The sequence below is a fragment of the Suncus etruscus genome, chromosome 1 (genome assembly GCF_024139225.1).
Source record: "Suncus etruscus isolate mSunEtr1 chromosome 1, mSunEtr1.pri.cur, whole genome shotgun sequence".
NCBI lineage: Eukaryota > Metazoa > Chordata > Mammalia > Eulipotyphla > Soricidae > Suncus > Suncus etruscus.
The window spans coordinates 73,377,722-73,401,660 of NC_064848.1; the positions used below are offsets into that span (position 1 = coordinate 73,377,722).

Below are 23,939 nucleotides of genomic sequence, written 5' to 3' on the forward strand. Positions count from 1 at the left end.
CAGCAGTTACTCCTGGCTCTGCACTAAGAGGTTGCTCCTGGCAGGCTTGCGGGATCATATGGGATGCCGGGGAATCTAACCCATATCCGTCCTGGATCAGCAGCATGCAAGGCAAACACCCTACCACTGTGCTATGGCTCCAGCCCCCAAAATCGGAACTTTTTAAGAAGATAAAAACTTTCCAGGCTTCAAGGCCCTGGGCATGGCTGGCTTATGAGTATCTGGTGAAACAAATAGGAGAGCTGGATATGGAAGAGAATGGATCCTAAGGAAGAAATGATGCCATTTGTGTTAGATTCTGTCAATTTACATATTTGTGTGAAATTCTGAAGAGAACGTTATCTACTGTGTACTTGGGTATACAGAGATTAAGAAACAGTTTCAACCAAACATTAAAATCTACAAATGGTTTGTAATATTAGTGGGAATTGAGCAGACCTTAGTAAGAAAAAGAATGTTCTGAAACTGACATCAGTAACTTTAGTGATTGTCAACACTTGAGGAATAAACACAGGCAGAAGCAAAGGAAAATAAGAGAAAAAGAATTAGAAAGGGAAATGAAGAACCCTGTGACCCCAAGGACACAAGGAGTTTCTGTAAAATATGCAGGAAAATCCACTCAAGTTAAGTGACTTTAAACTGGCCCTAAATTCAAATAGAAGTCCTGTTTTCCATTTCATCTGTGTCAATAGGTAGTTTTGTGGTATGGTATATTAATTTAAATATCTGGTCCTCTGTTTTAAAATTTTATAGAATAAAAAGGTAGTCTCAACCATAAAAGAGAAGCCTTTGGCAATTTCCATTTTGCCTGTGGAAGAATGATGCTTGAAGGCTATCCCTGGCATGCCTAAGATAGGGCAAGCTCTGTAGGTAGATTTTACTAATTCTTTGACCTTAGGCCAAATTGCTATTTCTAGGAAATTCCAAATTTTCTATTTCTCCAAATTGCTATTTCTAGGAAATAAGGCCAACATCAAAAAGTCTTGGGCCAAAAACCATATTAAGAGTTTAGCATAATTTAGATTCATCAAACAAAAATGACACCCATAAAATGTTTTGAAAGTTATTTTGCTGGAGAAAGTCAAATTAGATTGTCTCTAAAGTCCCAAAATGCCCTGCAACCTCTGTTTATACTCATCTCCTGTTCTATGTGTGAGCTTATGGTAAACCACCCAATAGACATTTATGGTCTAAATATCAAAAGAAAGATTTACTAACTGATTTCTGACACATTTTACAGGTAAACAAAAATAATTCTAATTTTTTAAAAAAGCAGCATAATATACAAATCCATGAAATGACATATGGCTCACCAGAAAGTACCCATCCTGTTCATCTCCCTTTGAGGCCACTGAACCTGTGTGGCTTCTTTCATTAATGACCCATAAGCACTTTTGTCTTAGATCTAGTCACTGGGAATGGTGGTAATTTATTTCTCAGATACTACAGTAAAAAGAGAACGAGTTATGGATGTGGAAACAATGTATGGCTGAAATTATTCATCTTCCTTTTATCACAGTTGGTCAAAGGGGCTCATTGCTTTCCATGAGTCCCATGAGTCAGTATAGATATAAAAAAATCATGCAAAATATCTAAAAATGGGTAAGATTTATAAAAATAGTTGTTTAATAATATAAGAATCTTACTAATTTGGGAGCCTGTGGGGTGGCAGGATAAGAAGTCTGACTTTAAGCATGTTGCGATGGAAAGGGAGTTGAAAATATTTCCTTTGTGCTGACAGGGACTGCTTTGCAATGCAAAACCATCCTCATCTCCATGCAAAAGGAAACTAATGAGAGTAAGTGGATTAAAGGCTGGACCTGGGCAAGAAAGACTTGGGTTTTACCTTCCAATCACATACTTGTATTTGTGAATAAATGTAGGATTGCATTTTTCTCAGTTATTTGAGTTGCTCACATCTGTGTAAGTCTCCCTCCTTCCAGTCCTCAACTACTCAAACTATCAATCTATCTTGCTTGAAATACTTCTAGAAATAATGAGGGCATCTATAATTATTATACTCATGATTTATCTAATTTAATCAACAAGATATTCATAATTGGGTAAACTGCCCAGTATAAGATCTAGTGGGTTGTTCATATGCCCATTTGTAATACCTTCCTTTCTTTTCTTTTGAGTTATATCATTATCTTTAGATCTCAGAGTATCTTTAAATATTTTTGTTTATTGCTCTCAACTACTGAAAATAATATAATAATTTGGAAACATATATATATTTATTTAGAAATACACATCTTAGTGCCAGAATTTAAGAAATTTCAAGGCAATATAGTTAGATAATATATTGGATAGACTTGAAGGCAGTCACAGTTCATTCTTTGCTCTTTTGTGTGTATTTAGTTGTGATTGTAGCTCACATTTATATTCACTGAGCACTTTAAATAGCTTGGAATGAGCTGGATTTAGAGTATAGAGGTTAAGGTTCTTGCACCAAGCAGCTGATTCTGGTTTGATTTCCCACTCTGCATATGTGTTAAAAGGACTGAGAAAGCCTAGGGCCCAAATAAAGGTCCGAGACAGTCCATTGGCCCAAGGTTAAAAGGGGACCATAAAAGCCTAGGGCCTGGGGAGGCCCAAGGTTCGGGACAGCCCAAAGGGAAGCCCAGGATCTGGGAAAGCCCATTACCTCATTAAAGACCAAGAAAAATACCTCAGAGAATGCAGAAGCAAAGCGGGCTTATTCCAAAGCTTTGGGGCTCCGGAGGACAGCCACGTGGACTGAAACCGGAAGCCCCAGGTAGTCTAGGGAGGTGTCTTTTATAAGTTCAACGAACCTTAGGCCTATCCCTATTCCAGGTTTAAACACAATGTACAATCAGATGGCAAGCTTGTCCTTTCCCAAATAAGGTCCAAATATGTCAAGCTCCTCTTAGGAGGGTCTTTGGCTGATGGCAGCAGGCTATAGATCTGTTGATCTTCAAGGTGAAATACCAGATCAAGGGAGATCAAGAAGGCTGGGCCGAGAAAGTCTTAAGAGGCATATCTAGTCAAGGTGGGGTTGGAGAAGGGCTTAATAGGCATTTATTACAATATCTGAGTTATTATAATATTTATTTTATAAAAATTTCCCTAAGATATGGTCATCTACATACCACAAGTGCTCCCTGAAGTAATGCTGTGTGTGGCCCCTGTCCTCCCTTCTCTCACATCCTACTCTCCAAAAAAAAAAAAAAAATAGCCAGATGCTTTTTCAGATTATTTATCATTTTATCCTCACAATTTACACTATTGGAACACTGTTAGAACCTATGTCTAGAACTATTATTTCTTCTTCGTATAGGTGCAAAACAATTCAACAGGAAGAAGTCACATAACTAAATAATAGAGAAATTGAATTTTAAAACAGACCTTGCCAATGACCAAACCCATGCTTTGATTACTTAAGCAATATAGCATAATCATGTACAAAGTAAATAATAGGAAATAATGTTGCTGCTTGCATTTTGCTTGAGACATTTTTAATTTCTTTTTTGCACTGTGTTACTTTACGTTCTATTTGTTTTTTTTTTCTTTTACCAGTCTATGTTGCCATATGTAACTTTATGGTCCAGCTGCAGTGCTCAAACCAGCTCTGAGATGTGGTCGATACACTAATGAGGAGCTAAAAATATCTTCATGTAATTCAACAGGGCAAAAAAAAGGGAAAACTAATGATAATAGGCATCAGGCAGAACTATTACCCAAATAAGTTACTGGTTACACCATGACAGCTATTTTATTAAATAAATTGGTAAATAATAAACTTATTGAACCATTGTATATTAATATGTAATATTAATATATAACTTTAAACTTTTATGGGAAAATATTATTTATTTTCTGCATGCTCTAACATTTTACCTAGAAGTTGATTCTAAAAAGATTCTGTTGAAAAATTTTAGTATATCCACAAATCCAATAAAGACAACTCTTATACGTTGGTACATCAGAGAGAATATTAGTTCTTCTTGTTTAACCTTTTTCTTTTAAAGTTAGGATAAAAATTAATTTAAAAATATTTCCCAAAAAAAAGTATTCTTTTGAAAGAGAATTATATCACCACCTCTCCAAAGCTATTTAGAAAATGCCAACCTCCTCTCCACTTAACACATTTTCAACTTTTTTAAGTAATTGTCCATCTTTTCTATTACAACATAAGCTTTAAACTCTTGAGGGTAAGGCCTTTTATATCTGTACACCATAGTATTTTCATAATTTAGATAGAAACACTCAACAAATATTTGTTAAAGAATTAACATTGGATCAATGAATAAGTGCTTAGATTAAATCAGTTGATTCACCCATGTATACCTATTCTATTAATAGGATACAATAAATGATTTTTATGAAATAAGTACAATCATATTATATAATATATAGATGTGAATAAATAATTTGATTGTATAATATATCAGTCAATTGGGGGCTCTTTCTAGGTTTTGGGGTGGTTGTGTCCTGCCCGGCGGTGCTCAGGGGGTATTCCCAAATCTGTGCTCAAAAATCACCCCTGGCAGGCTCTAGGGACCATATGGGATGCCAGTGATAGAACCGGGTTCTGTCCCAGGTCGGCTGCATGCAAGGCAAACACACTCTACTGCTGTGCTATCTCTCTGGCCCCAATTTGGGACTCTTTCTTTGTGAAACCAATACTATTAGTAATTTCATATAACATATATCACCCAGGCATTTACACCCAAAACTGTCCAGACATCCTGAAAAGTTTGGTTAAGCAATGAAAAAGATCTTATGAGCTATTTTGCTTGATATTTCATTTAAATAAAAGAATTTAATGACACCTAATTCAGTTTCCTGAACATTAATTAAAAATTAAAAACCCACCCCATGTCCTATGTTAACCCTGAACAATTAATGCATACTTATTTCCTACTTTGGAAGTCCCTAGACCCTCCCTATCAAGAGGCTTAGAGGACTGGAAACATCCTCAAAATATCCCATTAGCAACTGGGCATTTGTCTGGTAGCCCAGGGGATAAATTGTAACAGTTGGTAATGCTGTTCTTTGACATAGGGAATAAATGCTTCTCCTGGGAACTCTAACACTTTCGCTTACTGCAGATGTTCCCATAGGCTTTGGTATAAAGTTTCTTCCTAGGGCTTCCCTGGATTAGAGTTCAACCTTCATTTCCTATCCACTGTAGGAATATTTTAGCACAGACTAAAATTAGCTGGTCTCTAGAGTCAGTAGTGTTAGGGCAATCTTTGCATTCTAGTATATAGGCCTCTTTTTTCTTTTTTCTTTTTTTTTTTTTTGCTTTTGGTTTGCAATTTTTTTTGACTTGGCTAAATTTTGGACAACTTTTATGAATTTAAGATTTAGAAGATAGTCTGAAGTTACATTCTATCATTCAGATATTGCATGAGTCTAAAAGACTCATGTCTTTCTGAACTTTATAAAGTATATATACTTTATATTTATGTAGTATATATACTTTATAAAGTATAAAATTCTTCATACTTGTGTGAAAGAGGTAGAATGATTTATAATTGGAGTGTTGTGAAGATCCCTGGAGAACTTAATCAGATGCTACTCTACAAATGATAGAAAATAGTAAATGGAACTGTAAAAATCCTAAACAGTGCAGCATCCTGTCACAGTTCTTCTGGAGATCACTGATAACCTAAACTGTGGAATGCTTTCAGGTTTAGACTATTTGGCCTCTTTAGAAAAAGGTGCTCATACCAATGAAATTCATTAACCATAAAACAATATGCTTGCTTTTTAATGTGTTGCAATGGATTTATATTATACACATTCTTCAATTTATTTTTTTCATTATAATTTTCTACAAATTTTTTTAACTTTTTCAATTTGCTGTCTAACCAAAATTCATTCATCTTCATTTTATTTATTGCATTTCTTTCCAATTATTATTATTTTAATTATAAACAACATTCTTATAAACATTCCTCTGAGTTTCTTTATATAAACACACAGGTCAGGAGAGATAGCACAGCACCCTGGGTGCTTGCTTGTATGTGCCTGTTTTACGTTCAATCCATATGCTCCCATATGGTCCCATGAGCATTGCCAGGAGTAAGTCCTGAGTGCAGAGTCAGAAGTAACCCCTGACTATTTCCGAGTGTGTTCTCCATTCCCCACATAAACAGCACAATAATTTAAAGGAAAATTTTAATGTCACAAATAATTTGCATATTCATAGTCACAAATAATTTATATATTTATGGTTACAAATACTTCACATATTCATTTTTTCTGCATTGCATATTTTTTTCTTCAATGGTTAACATACATACCCATTAGAACCAAGGTATGTTTTCTGATTTCTGCATGTTCTAGCCAATACTTAATGTTGTAAAGTTTTGTACTTAGTATTTATAAAATGATACTAATGTATTTGTAATTATTTTTTAATTTAAAATGTTAAGTATTCTCTATATGTGGAATATACTGGGCTATTGCTTATAATGTAGTACAAACAAATGTGCAGTACATACACATTGTCTGCATTAAATTAGTAATTGTATATACCTAGGATAAGAAACATGGATGTACACAGAATCTATTATGCTGAGTGAAATAAGTCAGAGAGAGAGGGAAAAACACAGAATGGTCTCACTCATCTATGGGTTTTAAGAAAAAATGAAAGACATTCTTGCAATAATAATTTTCAGACAAAAAAGAGAAAAGAGCTAGAAGTTCCAGCTCACCTCAGGAAGCTCACCACAAAGAGTGATGAATTTAGTTAGAGAAATAACTACATTTTGAACTGTCCTAATAATGAGAATGTATGAGGGAAATGGAGAGCCTGTCTAGAGTACAGGCGGGGGTCGGGTGGGGAGGAGGGAGATTTGGGACATTGGTGATGGGAACATTGCACTGGTGATGGGTGGTGTTCTTTACATGACTGAAATCCAAACACAATCATGTATGTAATCAAGGTGTTTAAAGAAAAAAAAAGAAAAAAAGAAAAGAAAAGAAATACTCATATAAGTGACAATCAAAAAATTTAGATTTAAAACTGTAACACCCTTTATTAAATATATTTTGTAGTCTATTCTTTATTTTTTCATTCCATTTCTGAACAGTTATAAACAGCAAGGACTAACAAAATAAAACAGAATTTGACGAATTTATATATTTAAATGGTATTATATTACTCATTTAATATTTTGCCTAATCTTATGTTGGTAGAAAGTATTGCACTCGATTAATACTATAAAAAACCTATTTGATGTTAAGAATACTTACACAGAACTTAGTTTTCATTTGGTGTTGCTAAGCATACTTTTGGTATTATATGTATTTTTTGGTTTTTTTTTTGGGGGGGCCACACCCTGTGACGCTCAGGGGTTACTCCTGGCTATGCGCTCAGAAGTTGCTCCTGGCTTCTTGGGGGACCATATGGGACGCCGGGGGATCGAACCACGGTCCGTCCTAGGCTAGCGCAGGCAAGGCAGGCACCTTACCTCCAGCGCCACCGCCCGGCCCCTATTTTTTAAAAAAATAATTATTCAGAAAATGTGTTTGATGAACATTTTTTCATTTCTTATGTTTGATAATGAATATTGATAAAACATAAAGCTGGAAAACATTAAGAAAAAATGTTAAGTATTTTTATAATTACCATATTTTCCGGCATATAAGACGACCCTTCAACCCATGAAAAACTTCCTAAAAGTCTTAAAAGTAAGTTAATTCTTAAAAGTAAGAGGGGTGCGGATCACTCGTCCCTGAAGCTGGAACAAGTTTCAGCATGCCGTATACCAGCATATAATATGACTCCCGACTTTTAGGAAGTTTTTCATGGGTTGAAGGGTCGTCTTATATGCCGGCAAATATGGTATAATGGGAAATTAATAATGTATTTATCTAGTATTTGGATTTTCACACTAAAGTGCCTATCTTCTTCCTATTTTTTTCCATGTGATTTAATTTTTCTTAGCAATTTGTTATTTTTTTATACTTTAGATGCTAGATGCTGAAGAATTATTAGTTATATGTGTAGCAAATATTTCATTCTAATCCTTGATTTATGTTTTATTATAATTTTATATCTTCATTAACTTGATTTAAGTATTAAGTATTAATTAATGCTCAAATAATCCTGTTGAGATTGGTATTATTCTTTTCATTCTCTATTTTATTGATAATAAAGCTGAATCACATATGTGGGGTCAGAGTGATAGCACAGTAGGTAAAGTGTTTTGCCTTACATGCAACCAAGCCAGGTTGATCCCCAGCATCCAATATGTTCCCCTTAGCCCATCAGGAGTGATTCCTGCTGGGCAGAGCCAGAAGTAACCTCTGAGCCTAACCAGCTGTGGCCCAATATTTTAAACAAAATTACTTTTCCTAGTGAGGAAGAAGACTGGCAATAGATTCCATATTAAAGCTATATTTATTTTTCAGGGTATTTATTTATTTAGGATTTTGGGTCAGACCTGGCAGCACTCAGGATTACTCCTGGCTCTCTACTCAGAAATTGTTGCTGGCAGGTTTGGGGGATCATATGGATGCTGTGGATCAAATCCAGGGAGGCCACTTGCTAGGCAAATGCCCTAACCGCTGTGCTATCACTCCAGCCCCACAAGGTATGTTTAACTTGAGAATTCTGGATGTCCTTAAAACTCTTAGCTTTTTTTGGGCCAGAGTGGTGGCACAAGCGGTAAGGCATCTGCCTTGCCTGCGCTAGCCTAGGGCATACCGCGGTTCAATCCCCTGGTGTCCCTTATGGTCCCCCAAGCCAGGAGCAATTTCTGAATGCATAGCCAGGAGCAACCCCTGAGCGTCACCAGGTGTGGCCCCAAAACACACACACACACACAAAAATGAACAAAAAACCCTTAGCTTTTAACATACATGCCTTTTTTTTAATTTTTTATTTTTAATTATGAGAACAATGATGCAAAGAAAAAGGACAAGGTAAAGTTACAGTGGAAGGACAATCACTCATAAACAGAGTTCTCAGAAGAAATTCCCGTACTGACACCTAAATTTTGAACTTACAGTCAAAGACCATTAAGAAAAATAAAACAGAACCCATGTACAATTACTTTGTCCACATGTCCCCAGATTGTAGTACATTATAACTTTTCTTAGCAGTACACAAAGCAATATAAGACCATGAAATTTATGTGACTCCTGAAACATTGAAGGCATAGTATTTTTTTACATATTCATGCACATGCATATTAGTTTAAGTTAACATCAAAAGTTTAAGTGGTTTTTTTTTAAGGTTTAGAGTCAAAGGAGCACAGTAAAATGGTGTTAGAGTGGCAAATATTGTTTGCATAGGCCCACCAAACTATGGGGGACATGGAAAGGAAAAGCCTTGGCCTAAATACAAGGAGACCTTATCCCTGAAGTTTCCTGGCATAAGACCAGCTCTAGGCTCCAGGCAAACTAGTTTGTTCAATCCAAGTCATTGTCTATAGTGCCAATACAGTTTTATTTTTCATGCAGTCTCTATTGTTGGCATCAGGTTTCTGTATTAATGATCCTGGAATCTGCATATCCTACATTATAGTCAGGCTGGTGTGGAGCATCTTCTCGTTTCACCTCACAATTAAAGAGCAATGCAGAAAGCTCTGTCCAGTAAGCACTTCTCAGTGTTAAGGGAAGTCTCTTTTGAGTAGGTCGATGTCAGAGCAGCGATAGGGTCTTCCCTGGCAGAGGATTGCTTCCAGGTGATGTTATAGACAACCTTGGATGTTTCATAGATGGCTTCCCTAGATCAGGGGTGAATGGAGAACGCCCATTCTTCTGAGGCCTGTGCTAGGTCATTATGTTAATGTTCAGGGTGTAAGGTCCCATTGCACTATAAGATTTGTGTGTTCCTATCTCTTTTAGATAAGAACTTATTTGTATGTATAGTATTTTCTTGTTTTAATGTGCCTATGCAAACAAGAAATAAAGCCACGTGGCGTTATTGGTGTCTATGGGGGTGTAAGAACATGTCCAAAAATACCCGTAATTTGGTTCAAACATAAGAATTAAACTGAGGGACTCTTTCACCAAATTCCCTATTGAACAGTTTATAAAGAGAAGAAAAGATAAAAAAATGGGGAAAATCATCACTGTATAAGAAAATATTCAGCAAGAGCTATAGCTGTCAAAGAAAACACACATAAAATGTTGAAAAGACATAAGTGTCCATTTTATGCCTTTTGAAATAGTTGGGGAGGGTATTAACTCCAGTGCACCACTTTGGTCTGTGACTTAGAACTCTGAAGTTAAAAAGGGTAAATGTAGAGTAATGATGGTAGGGGGTGAGAGAGTAAAAGAGCAAAATTAGCTATTGTAGGGGTGTGCGAAAGGGCAGAGTACAAAATGGACATTCTGCACACACAAAAACATAATTCAAGGATAGGGAGTACTATTAATGTATCTTGAGTGTGCGGGGGCGCTAGCCCCCACACAGTTTTGAACATATGGACTGGTAAGAAATTACCAGTGACTGCTTTAGTGCAACCAAGCAACTCTCAGCACTCACAAGTTAAGCCTAGGGTAACCTTCAAGCTCCTCCAAGGGACCCACATTGCTGGCTTGCTCAGGCATGTGGCCCAGGGGAAGCCCTGGAGATCCAGAGCAAGGCGTTAGAGGGGTGCTGGGGTCACCCAAGTCCCGCACCCCCCCCAGGCCTGGTTAAGAAGGCCTTTGGCATGGTGGAGGCCTGCCGAACCCCATGCTGGCAGAGACTCCCGGCTCCCAGGAAGGAAAGAGACCTTCAAGAGCTGGGAGGCTGGAAGTTCAAAGTCCCCACCCCAAACCTCCCTAAGGAGCCGGGTGGGGAATGGGGGGAAAGCCTAGGGTAACCTTCAAGCTCCTCCAAGGGACCTACCTCGCTGTCTTGCACAGGCATACATGCCTTTTTTAAAGTTTTGAAGCTTATTTCAAATATACTCAGATAATTGGGGAAATGAATATATAAGCATATTTTCCTATTCCTCTCTGCCACCTACGAAAGTCTTCCTTGGAGTATTTTGCCAGAATCTACACCTTTAATAAGAATTAGTTAACTTATTAAGCTGTGAAACAGATACTGCCAATGTAAAAAAATTTTCCTTTGGAAATTTGTAATATATGTAAAAATAAATAAATACTTATATTTAAAATATAAAAAATAAATAATACTTATATAGTATTAAATAACAAGAAAATTTCTGAAAATTTTGAGTTCTTATGATACCAAAGTAAAGCTTTCTGTGCAACAACTTAAATTCATATTTACTTGGAAGTTAACTAAATTCTTGAATTTTTGTTTCAGCTTTCTTTGTTTTTGAAAGATCAGGCTGAATTTGGGGAGGAGTAAATTTCAGAAGACCAGTTATCTGAGTAATCGTACACTGGGCATGGGCTTTCCTTGTATGTGGCTGACTCAGGGTTTGATCTATGAAACCATATATGGTTGCCTGACCCCACTAGGGTTGAAGAACCAGGAGTAAGCACTGAGCATAGCTGGGTGTGACTCAGTAATCTAAGTAATCTAAAAAATAATATTACATTATTTATAATAATAAAATAATATAAATAAATGATATTTATCTATTCCAGATGACCCATGCTAGATCATATAATCTATTATACTTTCCATTCTTGCATTTTGCTGACAATATAATTTCTTACTAACATGTAATTGGGAATGAGACATTAGACATCAATCATGTAGTTTAGAGATCCTCTCAGTGTGATTACTGGATACCTTTGCAGAGTATACACTGGTTAGAATTTTTTTAGTAACAATTCAAAGACGCTGTCTACCTCTTAATTCTTTCTTTCTCACTAGTGTGTTCTTAGTTTCCCAGAGGCTTCAAAGCATATGTTGTTATCACAACAGATTGGATGTAGAAGTAGACAGGAGATTCCAGCTGTCCTCTATTTACTAGACATGAAAAAGGTGCAAAGCTTAAGAGTGATTCTCTCTTATAATTGTTTTTGTTTTAGAAACTATAGTTATTTTTTCTATCAAATATATTTTATGTCAATCTGTAATGTGTTTATGAATGCTATCTGTGAACTAACAATACTTAAAATTTCTGTTTTAATTGATAGCTGTAAAGACTGATATAACACATGCAAGTAAAAGTTCTCTTGGGTCTTTAATAAGTTTTAGAATGGGATCCTGACACAAAAAATGTTTGAAAATATTTTATATACTTTACTCTATTGTTTTGTAATAAAGAAAAGGATCGTTGATGCATTTAAACTAGAATTTTATTCTATTCTATTTTAATATACTAATTATGTCTTATTCCTTTTCTACACTTAATAGTGTGGGCTAATATCCAGAGGTATAGCATATACTTTTGACCCGTAGCATGATCATAACCATACAGAAACTATCCAAATATACTTACTGAGTAAATTTTTACTATAATTAATTTTACAAAATTTAATCTGTTCAAAGGAATATATAATAAGTCTGATCTCAGAGAAATCATGAGTAATTTAGAAATCTTTAATCATACTTCTATAATTAAACATTTACAATTTCTGATTATATTATTATTTAATATGGCTTTGATATTTGAGTACTATTTTAAAAATACTTAACTAATCATATGTTGTATTTTGTCAAGAGGTGATTTACTTGTAACACTTGAAAAGTTATAGCAGTGACACATGACTGCTGATTTTGTGACTCTGACTGTTCTTTGTAGCAGGAAAGATAAGAAGAATTTCAAGTTCATTGTTCTTTCAATAAATTGTCCCCAACATCTGAACAGATTATCTATGGTTAATGGTGTCAACATGAGCTAAATCTTATCATTGTTTTAAGTAAGCATCCATAACAGCAAGAGAGATATGAATACAAAGTAAAGGATGTAAGTTAAAAAATAAGTTTTAGCTGACAAATTAGTTTTCTGAAGAATAGCAGAGAATATCCTCAGTATTCAAAAATGTGTATGATGATTCACCTGGAGTTTTGAATTTGAGGTTCAACTGAATAAGAAATTGATCTCACTCATGATAAAAGAAATACAAATGAAAATGCAACACAATGTGACACCATATCTAGCTTTCAGTGTGACAAGGATTAAAAGTTGCATAATAGGATCAAGACAAAGGCTCTAATTGCTGGAATACGTATTTTGCTGCTACCCGGCCCAGGTTTGATCCCTGGCACCTCAATATCCTCAGAGCAACACTGGGAGTGAGCCAAACACTATGCCACAAGCTCCTGAACATTTCTAGCTGTTGCCCAAACACCAAAAAAAGAAAGTTGTACAATGTGCAGTGTTAAATATATTAACAAGACAATTAAAAGTTATCATGGTACTATTTAGTACAATTAAAGACATATGTGCATTTTCTTTGCACTTTTTTTTTCTTTTTTTGGTTTTTGGGTCACACCCGGCAGCGCTCAGGGTTACTCTTGGCTCTATTCTCAGAAATCGCTCCTAGCAGGCTCGGGGGACCATATGGGATGCCGGGATTCGAACCACCGGCCTTCTGCCTACAAGGCAAATGCCCTACCTCCATTCTATCTCTCTGACCCCTACTTTGCACATTTATTTTGCAAGCCCCTTTATACTGATACCCATACAGATAAATATTTATAAAATATATGTATTGTTCAAAATGGCAGAAAATGAATGAAACCTAGTATCTGTAGTGAACTGTTTTTTATAAGCTCTGATAAAACCAACAGCCTAATCTAATTAAATCTTTGATGTAGAGACACATGCACTGTATTGAATGGTCTTCAAAGTATATTTCTAAGATTAAAAATGCTTTGATTTGTATAAATGATAACTTGCAAATCTGTACAGATTTAATCTGGGTCAGCTGCCTGCAAAGCATGCAACCTGCTGTAATATCACTCTGGTTCATGAAACTTTGTATTTTGATAGATTATTTTCATGTCTTACTTCTATAATTAAAATTTTTTTTATTCCCCTGATGTCCCATATGGTCCCCCCAAGTCAGGAGCGATTTCTGAGTGCAGAGCCAGGAGTAACCCCTGAGCGTCATCTGGAGTGGCCCCAAAACCAAAAAAAAAAGTTTTCATAAGAAACATTAAAATGTATATGATTTATGATCCACCAGTACAACTTTAAAAAATAATCTTATAAAAATAAGAATGAACAGGGCCGAAATGGTAGGGTGTTTGTCTTGCATGCGCTGACCTAGGACAGACCCCTGGTCGAGGTTTGATACCCCTAGCGTCCCATATGGTTCCCCAAGCCAGGGGCGATTTCTGAGTGCATAGCTAGGAGTAACCCCTGAGTGTCACCGGGTGTGACCCAACAACGAAAGAGAGAGAGAGAGAGAGAGAGAGAGAGAGAGAGAGAGAGAGAGAGAGAGAGAGAGAGAGAGAGAGAGAGAGAGAGAGAGAGAGAGAGAGAAAGAGAGAGAGAGAGAGAGAGAGAGAGAGAGAGAGAGAGAGAGAGAGAGAGAGAGAGAGAGAGAGAGAGAGAGAGAGAGAGAGAGAGAGAGAGGAGCTACTTCAAAAATGTTTTTTCTGGCTTTGTTACTAATTGTAAAAATGGGTTGTAGGTATTATAGTATGCTATTTAAAATAACAATGTGAGGGGGCCGGAGAGATAGCATGGAGATAAGGTGCTTGCCTTTCATGCAGAAGGATGGAGGTTTGAATCCGGTGTTCCATATGGACTCCTGTGCCTGCCAGCAGCGATTTCTGAGCATAGAGCCAGGAGTAACCCCTGAGCGCTGCCGGGTGTGACCCAAAAATCAAAACCAACAACAACAACAAAACAATGTGGGATTATAGTTAAGACTATATTATTAGAAGCTACTTTCCAAAACTATTCGTATAACTCAAATAGCCTACCTTCAGGTTAAATGGGTACCTACTTTCATTCAGAGTGGAAAGGATACTGTTATTTTACATTACATTATGAAGCATGTACATATGCCTCTTCCTTTCTATTTGAACATTCAGACAAAACATCTTCCACATATAAAATTGAAAATTGAATACAACTGGAAATAAAGCTTTCCTTTATAAATAACATTTAGCTGAGATTCTCTCTCTCTCTCTCTCTCATTTTTTTGCTGTCCTTATCTTTTTAATATTTGGTTTATGTTCTCATGAGATGTAATTTTGGATTTTAGGAATTTGGTTACTGTTTCTAGCTAAAAATAGCCGAGATTAACAGCTCCAAATGCAGTGTTGTAAGCAGTAATGTGAGTGCATTGGTACAGAAACTTTCTTCCTGCATTTAATCATTGTTTCCCCCTGGCATACAAAACCCATGTATCTCATTCAGTTACCTCGAGCAGTGCAGAGCTGAGCTTGACACTTTCCGTATGGTGTTTCACACTTTGGGGGAAATGTGGAAATGAGTAATGCTGAGGGTGCACTTTTATTCCTCCAAATTGATCTTGGAAGTGGTGCCTGCTGTTGTCTTCCTGGGGAACATCTGAACAGGTGTGTTAAAACTTCATCTTCATGCTGTCAAGTGCCAGTGGGTGGCACTTACTTGTTTATGATTTGCATTGTAATAAACCCAGGAGAAACATATCTGCGTCGACTCATATATGATGAAGCAGAAAAATTACCTAGCCATTATTATTATCTGCTTCAAATAATTTGGACATTCCAATGAATATAATTTTGAGCTTGAAAAATATGTTGTGCTAGATGTTATTATTTCTATGACTGAAGGACAAAATTATTTTGATATTATTTTATGATACATTATTTTACATAGTTTTAATAGTATTATTTTATATAGTGTTAATATTTATGCTGTTGGTGGACAATGTTATCATACCACCATACCTACCACTGAGGGGCCAGCAGCATCCCTCTTCCGTCTGCCATGCATGTTCAGATATTTTATTAGAGTCTAAAGTTTTGTTTTCTTGAACATTGCTTATTTCATGTGAGAGATCATTTGTTATTTGTCTTTATACTTTTGAGTTATTTCACTTAACATGGTTTCATCTAGTTTTTTTCATGTTGTGGCAAAATGCAAGATTTTATCTTGCTCATATAGTTGATTTCACTAGTTGTAGTATTCTTTTCAGTTCTGTTCACCAATTGTGAGAGATGTACCTATATAGTCATTGGAATTTGCCTAGCCTATTGTATATTACTGGAAACTAACTCCAGACTTGACTGAATTGTATTTTTAGATATAGTCATTTAAGTTTAGGAGGGACTAGGATGATAATCAAAAGCAGAGAGGAAGCCAGAAGAAAAATAATTATTCTTTTGCTGACTTCTTAGGTATCTTAATACTTTCTTATTTTAGAGGATGTTTTAGTCTAGTGCTAATCATAGTTTTTATTTTTGATTTACTCAAGGAAAACAAAACCCGCCAACATAAAGAAAAAAAGCTAGTGTTTGTTTTTAATTTATTTATGCCTTCACACTGTGCAAGTGATGTTTGATCCTTAGAAAAGCAACAAGAAAGTGATGTAAGTAAGAGGGAAATGCCTATTATTGATGTTTTTAATTTTCTGTGGGAAATATATTGCCCACTTTCCTTCTTATAATATAAATTAGAAAATGTATCATTTCAATTTCTTCATAAATCAGAATCTGAAGTTACCCTGAAGTCCAAATTTGCTTTCCAAATAGGAATTCTTTTTGCAATTTCTTAAATATGTCAATATTTAGTTGTGCTCAGGGGCAAATTCAATGGTGTTAAGAACAAAATATCAGATTCTATTTTATCCTGTCACGAAACTGGGGAGGAAAAAAAAGCTAAACTAAAAGCAAAAAACTAACCAAAACCCTTACTCTTAAGAAAATGAATCTTATTCACAAATTTTTTAAAAAATAATTTATTAAAAAACTTGATTTACCAGTTTTTCATAATAAGGTCATGTCAGACCTTATATGTTCAAACATCAATCCCACAACCAGTGTAAACTTAACTTCACCAATGTCTCCAATTTCCCAATCCCCTCTATAGCCTGCTTTTTTGTAGGTACAAATAAATTTACTTCATATTGTTTATTGCAACAAAAAGGCAAATAAAATTATCAAAAGTTTGATCAACAAGGGTCAATTTGAAATAATTTTTATATCTCTCTACATTGTGTTACTAAAGTTAGTGTCTACAGATTTACTGAGCTGTGTTGGTGCTAGTCAAGCTTTTTGTGTTACTGTTTTATGCTCACTGAGCTTGGTAGATTACTATTTAATTTTCTTATCAAATTTCCTGTAATCTCCTAGGCTGACATTACTATAAAATTTTGAGTTAAAAGTTGTATAACTTCAAGTGACTGCATGGTACAGGGTTTATAGGTTTGAAAGAAATTTGGTTGCTTGGAAGTTTGATAAGATTAAGTTGCATAGCTGGGCTGTTTTTGTTGCAGAGTATAGGGAGTGTGGTTCGTATATTAAGGGGAATCTGCCCCATCCATTCTGAGAGTGCCACAGAGGTATCAGTCCAGACGGGACTATAACTAGAATTGTGGAGAAATGTAACCATTAATTGAGTAATTCTAGAATTAATGTATCAATTTCTAGCATGAATATAATAAAAATAAAATCGATTCTATACTCTTGAAACACTGAATATGATGTTCAGATTTTGAATAAAGACAGTCTTTATCTCGGAACCTAAAGTTAATATATGATAGGAAAACAAGATACAGTGTACTTCATGGCTTTGGAAGAAAAGAGTCTCAAACAAATATTTCCTCTGAATACAATTTGATCATATCTGGAAGTATTATTTGATAACCAGATATTTAATCTAGTGTAGTGTAAGCTCCCTTTTATCGTTATTTTTTAAGAATCTTATTATTTTTATATTATATTGAAGTTCCTATCTATCATAACATATAACTATTAGGTACTTATATTCATTTCATTAATTTATTTCATTCATGTATTCACATTTTTTCATGGTGATATCACCAATGTTTATGAATTGCCTATATATAAAATATAAAATAAATGCTGAACCTTCTTTTTTCCAATTATATTTATGCTTATGAACATTTTTGATCTTATTGCTTTATATTTTACTTTTATCTTGAAGGATAGATTGTCAACTCCTAGGGTGCAAGGACTGATAATTTCTAATTTAACTTTGTGACTTTTCACTTGCCTGGAAATATAGCTAAGTAGGGGATAGGGTTTTTTTCTAATCAAGTAGTCAATTGACTATTTTGGAAGGACCATTGGACAGAAACAGGGATATTGATATCATCAAAATCTCCTTGATATAAAGGAGATTTATTAATCATTCAAATCTTCTCCATCCTGAATATTTTGGTGTGTTGTTGCTTTGTTTGAGGGGTACATCCAGTGATACTCAGGGGTTAGTCCTGGCTATGTGCTCAAATATCGCTCCTGGTTTCAGGGACCATATGGGACACCAGGGATTGAACCAGGTCCATTCTGGATTGGCCACGTGCAAGACAAATGCACTACAGCTATGCTATCACTCTGGCCCCACATCCTGAATATTTTGAAACACAGCATTTTGGTTATCCCAACTCTATCAAAGTTGTTCATCAAGATGATTGCCTTTAGTCAAGATTTCTTTACCTCCAGAAATATTTACCTCTAGACAGTTTGTTTTCATATTTGATTTGGTCTTTAAACCTGGACTCCATGTAACTTTGGCTTAGTTAAGAGATGGCTTCAAGAATTCTGGGGCTTGGGGCTGGAGAGAGAGCACAGTGGGCAGGGCACTTGTCTTGCATGCAGCCACCTTTGGGTTGGAACCTGGCATCCCATATAGTTCCTTGAGCACTGCTGGAGTAATTCTAATGTAGAATTCTGGTTGGACTTGACAAAAACAACAAAATAAAATATTTTCTTACCTTCTATAATGTGCTGAAGATCATGAAGATAAGTCATAAATAAAATATTTGTTATTTTCTTTGCAATGATGCCAGAGAGAACAAATGAGAATGAGGGAAAAATAAGGAAAGAAATAAAAATTTTCCAAACTAAGCTGCTGTCATAACAGTAATCAATATTTTATGAGCACTGTTTTTAGTACTTTAAATGTGTCATTTAATCCTCATAACTTAGCCATGTGTCCTACTCACAGGATTATAAGCAAGTAGTCTGAAATCAAAGTAGCTGAAAATTTTTACCATTTTGTTTTGACCCATAGCATAGGGTCAAAAGAATAGGATCCCAGAAAAGGAATTATAGCCTACTTGGATTTGCTTGGCTTTAGGAGCCCTTACACTTGAAGATGAACACCTAGTGAGGATATGTGTGGAGGTTACTTTGAAAAACAGAACTCTTTATAACAAATATTTAACTCAAAGCAACAGATAAGGTGGCTGGGGCAGAGACCACCAGATACAATCTCCCTTTTTTTTCCCTCAGTCTCTTCTATTGCCTCCCATTAGAAAGTAAGAAAGGAAATCCGCGAAAGTACACCGGCCCAGTGGGGCTCAGCTGTGAAAGACTGTGAGTGTGACCTGTCTATGTCTGTCTACTGTCCTCTTGCGTGAAACTCTTGCGAGTGGGGCAAAAAGAGGCTCAGAGGAGCACGGCCGCTCCGCTTCGCTACGCGGCCGTGCACTCTTTCTAAGGAAAGAACTCCATTGCAACAAGAAGGAAAAATCACACTAAGAACGGCGCTATATCACAGAAGCAAACATTTCTCTCTGGACTGTCTTCTCTGTTGCATGCTCGGGCCTAAGATTTGACCCAGTGTGAGGCTTCATCCACGGAGGACTCCCCTCCCTTAGAGGCAAGTCAGCCCATCCAGAAAGGGAGGAGCCAGAGGAGTGTGCTGCCTACATCATATAGACAATGAATACCACCACAACACGTAGAAAAACCCACAATACAAGTGTGACAATGGGGAAACAACGCAGGCCAGCATCAGACATAGAGAATGAAGATGACAATTCTGAGGACCAGATAATGACTGAACAACTAATCAACCTCTCCGATAAGGACTTTAGACTAGCAATATGGAAGGTGCTCAACAGACTCCAAGAAACCATGGATCGAGTTGAACAGAACACTAATAAGAACCAAGAAAATATGAAGGGCAGAAATGACAAAACTCCAAACTGAAATAACATGTCAACTAACAGGACTGAAAAAGTCAGTAAACGAAGTGAATGACAAAATGGATAAGCTCTGGGACAGGGTATCAGAAGCTGAGAATAGACTTGGTGCTGTGGAAGATGAGATACATAACAATTCCATACAGCAGGAGAGATTGGACAAAAAACTTAAAGCAAATGAGCAGACAATGGAAAAAATTAGTCAAAGAATGGGAACAGACGAAAATAGAAGTCTATGATAAGATCAACAGAAACAACTTAAGAATCATTGGAGTCCCAGAGACCCAGGAAGAAAATTTCCAGGAAGAATCAATGGTCAAGAACATCATTAAAGAGAAACTTCCAGAGCTAAAGAATATATGTGATTCAAATCCTGCATGCCCGAAGAGTACCAACCAAAAGAGGGGACCCAGAAAAACCACCCCAAGACCACATCCTAGTCACAATGACAAATCCCACAGATAGAGACAGAATTCTGAAAACAGCAAGATCAAAAGGGGAAATCATGTTCAAGCAAGCTTCCCTGAGATTTACAGCAGACCTGTCATCAGAAACGCTCAATGCCAGAAAGCCGTGGTGGGATATTGTGACAAGACTGAATGAAATGAATGCTTCACCCAGAATACTATACCCAGCAAAACTCACTTTCCGGTTTGATGGAAGAATACATGGTTTCACAGACAAAAAACAGCTCAGAAACTTCACAGACACAAAACCAGTCTTAAGAGAAAAACTGAAAGACCTAATCTAAGACAAGACTACCCAAAAGACACACCAAATTTTGAAATAAAGATGGCGTTAAATCCCAGGACAATTCTTTCTCTCAACGTCAATGGACTAAATGCACCAGTTAAGAGACACAGAGTGGCTAAATGGATCAAAAAACTCAATCCAACCTTCTGCTGCCTACAAGAAACGCACCTGAATAGTCAGAACAAACATAGACTCAAAATAAAAGGCTGGAGAAAAGTTATCCAAGCAAACAACACCCATAAAAAAGCTGGAGTGGCCATACTAATATCAGATAATGCAAACTTTATACTCAGGAAGGTTGTAAGGGACAAAGACGGACATTTTATATTAATCAAGGGGTACGTAGAGCAGGAAGAATTCACTCTCCTAAACATATATGCACCGAATGAGGGGCCAGCAAAATATTTAATACAACTGTTGACAAATCTGAAAAATAATATCAACAACAACACAATAATTGTGGGGGACCTTAACACGGCTTTGTCAACACTGGACAGGTCAACCAGACTGAAACCCAACAAGAATATACTAGACATGAGGAGAGAAATGGAAGAAAGAGGCCTAGTGGATATATATAGGACACTCCATCCCCAGAAACCTGGATACACATTCTTCTCCAATGTACATGGGACATTCTCCAGGATAGACTACATGCTGGCACATAAAACATACCTCCATAAGATCAAGAGGATAGAAATTTTGCAGACTACCTTCGCTGACCACAAGGCTCTGAAATTATTTGTGAACTCCAAAGGGACTCAGAAGAAACACTTTAACACCTGGAAGTTAAACAGCCTCATGCTCAATAACCAGTGGGTCCGAGATGAAATCAAGGAGGAAATAAAAAGGTTCCTGGAAACAAATGACAATAAAGACACAAACTCTCAGAACTTATGGGGACACAGCAAAAGCAGTACTGAGAGGAAATTTATAGCTTTGCAAGCACTACATCAGGAAGGAAGAAGGAGCTTACTGAGTAGGCTTAATGACACAGCTAATAGAACTAGAAAATTCTCAACAAAAGGACCCAAGAATAGGAAGGACAGAAGGAAATAACAAAGTTGAGAGCAGAAATCATGAAGTGGAAACTCAAAAAAACATTCGAAAAGATCAACGAAAGCAGAAGTTGGTTCTTTGAAAAAATAAAACAGATTGATAGACCACTGGCAACCCTAACAAAGAAAGAGAGAGAGAGAAACTTGATAACTCGTATCAGGAATGAAAAAGGAGAGATCACTACTGATATGACAGAGATTCAAAGGGTAATCAGAAACTACTTTGAAAAACTCTACGCCACTAAAAATGAGAACCTGGAAGAAATGGATAAATTCTTGGACTCTTATAATCTTCCACGGTTGAAGGAAGAGGATGTAGCATATCTAAACACCCCCATCACCATTGATGAAATTAAAACAGTAATCAAATGTCTGCCGAAAAACAAAAGCCCAGGTCCAGATGGATTCACTAATGAATTCTATCAAACTTTCCAAGAGGAACTACTGCCAATCTTGGCAAGACTCTTTCATGAAATTGAACAAACAGAAACACTTCCAAATAGCTTTTATGAAGCCAACATCACCTTGATACCTAAACCAGACAGAGACGCTACCAAAAAAGAAAATTACAGACCAATATCACTGATGAATGCAGATGCAAAGATCCTCAACAAAATCCTGGCAAATAGGATTCAATGCCTCGTTAAGAAGATCATCCACTACGATCAAGTAGGTTTCATCCCAGGAATGCAAGGCTGGTTTAACATCCGTAAATCTATCAACATAATACACAACATCAATAACAAGAAAAATAAAAACCACATGATCATATCAATAGATGCAGAGAAAGCATTTGATAAGGTCCAACACCCATTCTTGATCAAAACTCTCAGCAAGATGGGAATGGAGGGAACCTTTCTCAATATAGTGAAGGCCATCTACCACAAGCCAGTGGCAAATATTATCCTCAATGGAGAAAAACTGAAAGCCTTCCCTCTAAATTCTGGCACAAGACAAGGCTGTCCTCTCTCACCACTCCTATTCAACATAGCACTGGAAGTACTTGCTATAGCGATTAGGCAAGAAAAGGATATCAAGGGAATCCAGATAGGAAAGGAAGAAGTCAAGCTCTCACTGTTTGCAGATGACATGATACTCTACTTAGAAAACCCTAAAGACTCTATCAAAAAGCTTCTAGAAACAATAGAATCATATAGCAAGGTGGCAGGCTACAAAATTAACACACAAAAATCAATGGCCTTTCTATATACCAATAGTAATAAGGATGAAATGGACATTAAGAAAACAACCCCATTCACAATAGTACCACACAAACTCAAATATCTTGGAATCAACTTGACTAAATATGTGAAGGACCTATACAAAGAAAACTATAAAACTCTGCTCCAAGAAATAAGAGAGGACACACGGAAATGGAAACACATACCCTGCTCATGGATTGGCAGGATTAACATCATCAAAATGTCAATACTCCCCAAGGCATTATACAGATTTAATGCCATCCCTCTAAAGATACCCATGACATTCTTCAAAGAAGTGGATCAGACACTTTTGAAATTCATTTGGAACAATAAACACCCTCGAATAGCTAAAGCAATCATTGGGAAAAAGAATATGGGAGGAATTACTTTTCCCAACTTTAAACTGTACTACAAAGCAACAGTTATCAAAACAGCATGGTATTGGAATAAAGATAGGTCCTCAGATCAGTGGAATAGGCTTGAATACTCAGAAAATGTTCCCCAGAGATACAACCATCTAATTTTTGATAAAGGAGCAGGAAATCCTAAATGGAGCAGGGAAAGCCTCTTCAACAAGTGGTGTTGGCACAATTGGATAGCCACTTGCAAAAAATTAAACTTAGACCCCCAGCTAACATCATGTACAAAGGTAAAATCCAAATGGATTAAAGACCTCGATATCAGCCCCAAAACCATAAGATATATAGAACAGCACATAGGCAAAACACTACAGGACATTACAGGCATCTTCAAGGAGGAAACTGCACTCTCCAAGCAAGTGAAAGCAGAGATTAACAGATGGGAATATATTAAGCTGAGAAGCTTCTGCACCTCAAAGGAAATAGTGCCCAGGATACAAGAGCCACCCACTGAGTGGGAGAAACTATTCACCCAATACCCATCAGATAAGGGGCTAATCTCCAAAATATACAAGGCACTGACAGAACTTTACAAGAAAAAAACATCTAACCCCATC

General features: G+C 36.4%; 2 protein-coding genes across 2 annotated transcripts in view; one reads left to right on the forward strand and one right to left on the reverse strand.

Moving 5' to 3' along the window:
• PLPPR1 (phospholipid phosphatase related 1) overlaps positions 1 to 23,939 on the forward strand; it is a 257,000-nt gene that overhangs the window by 72,771 nt on the left and 160,290 nt on the right. The window lies entirely within an intron of this gene.
• The window catches only part of PALMD (palmdelphin), a 30,591-nt gene continuing 9,350 nt past the window's right edge, over positions 2,699 to 23,939 (reverse strand). The window contains 1 exon segment of the mRNA XM_049773134.1: positions 2,699 to 2,808. Coding sequence (XP_049629091.1) covers positions 2,699 to 2,808 — 110 coding nt within the window.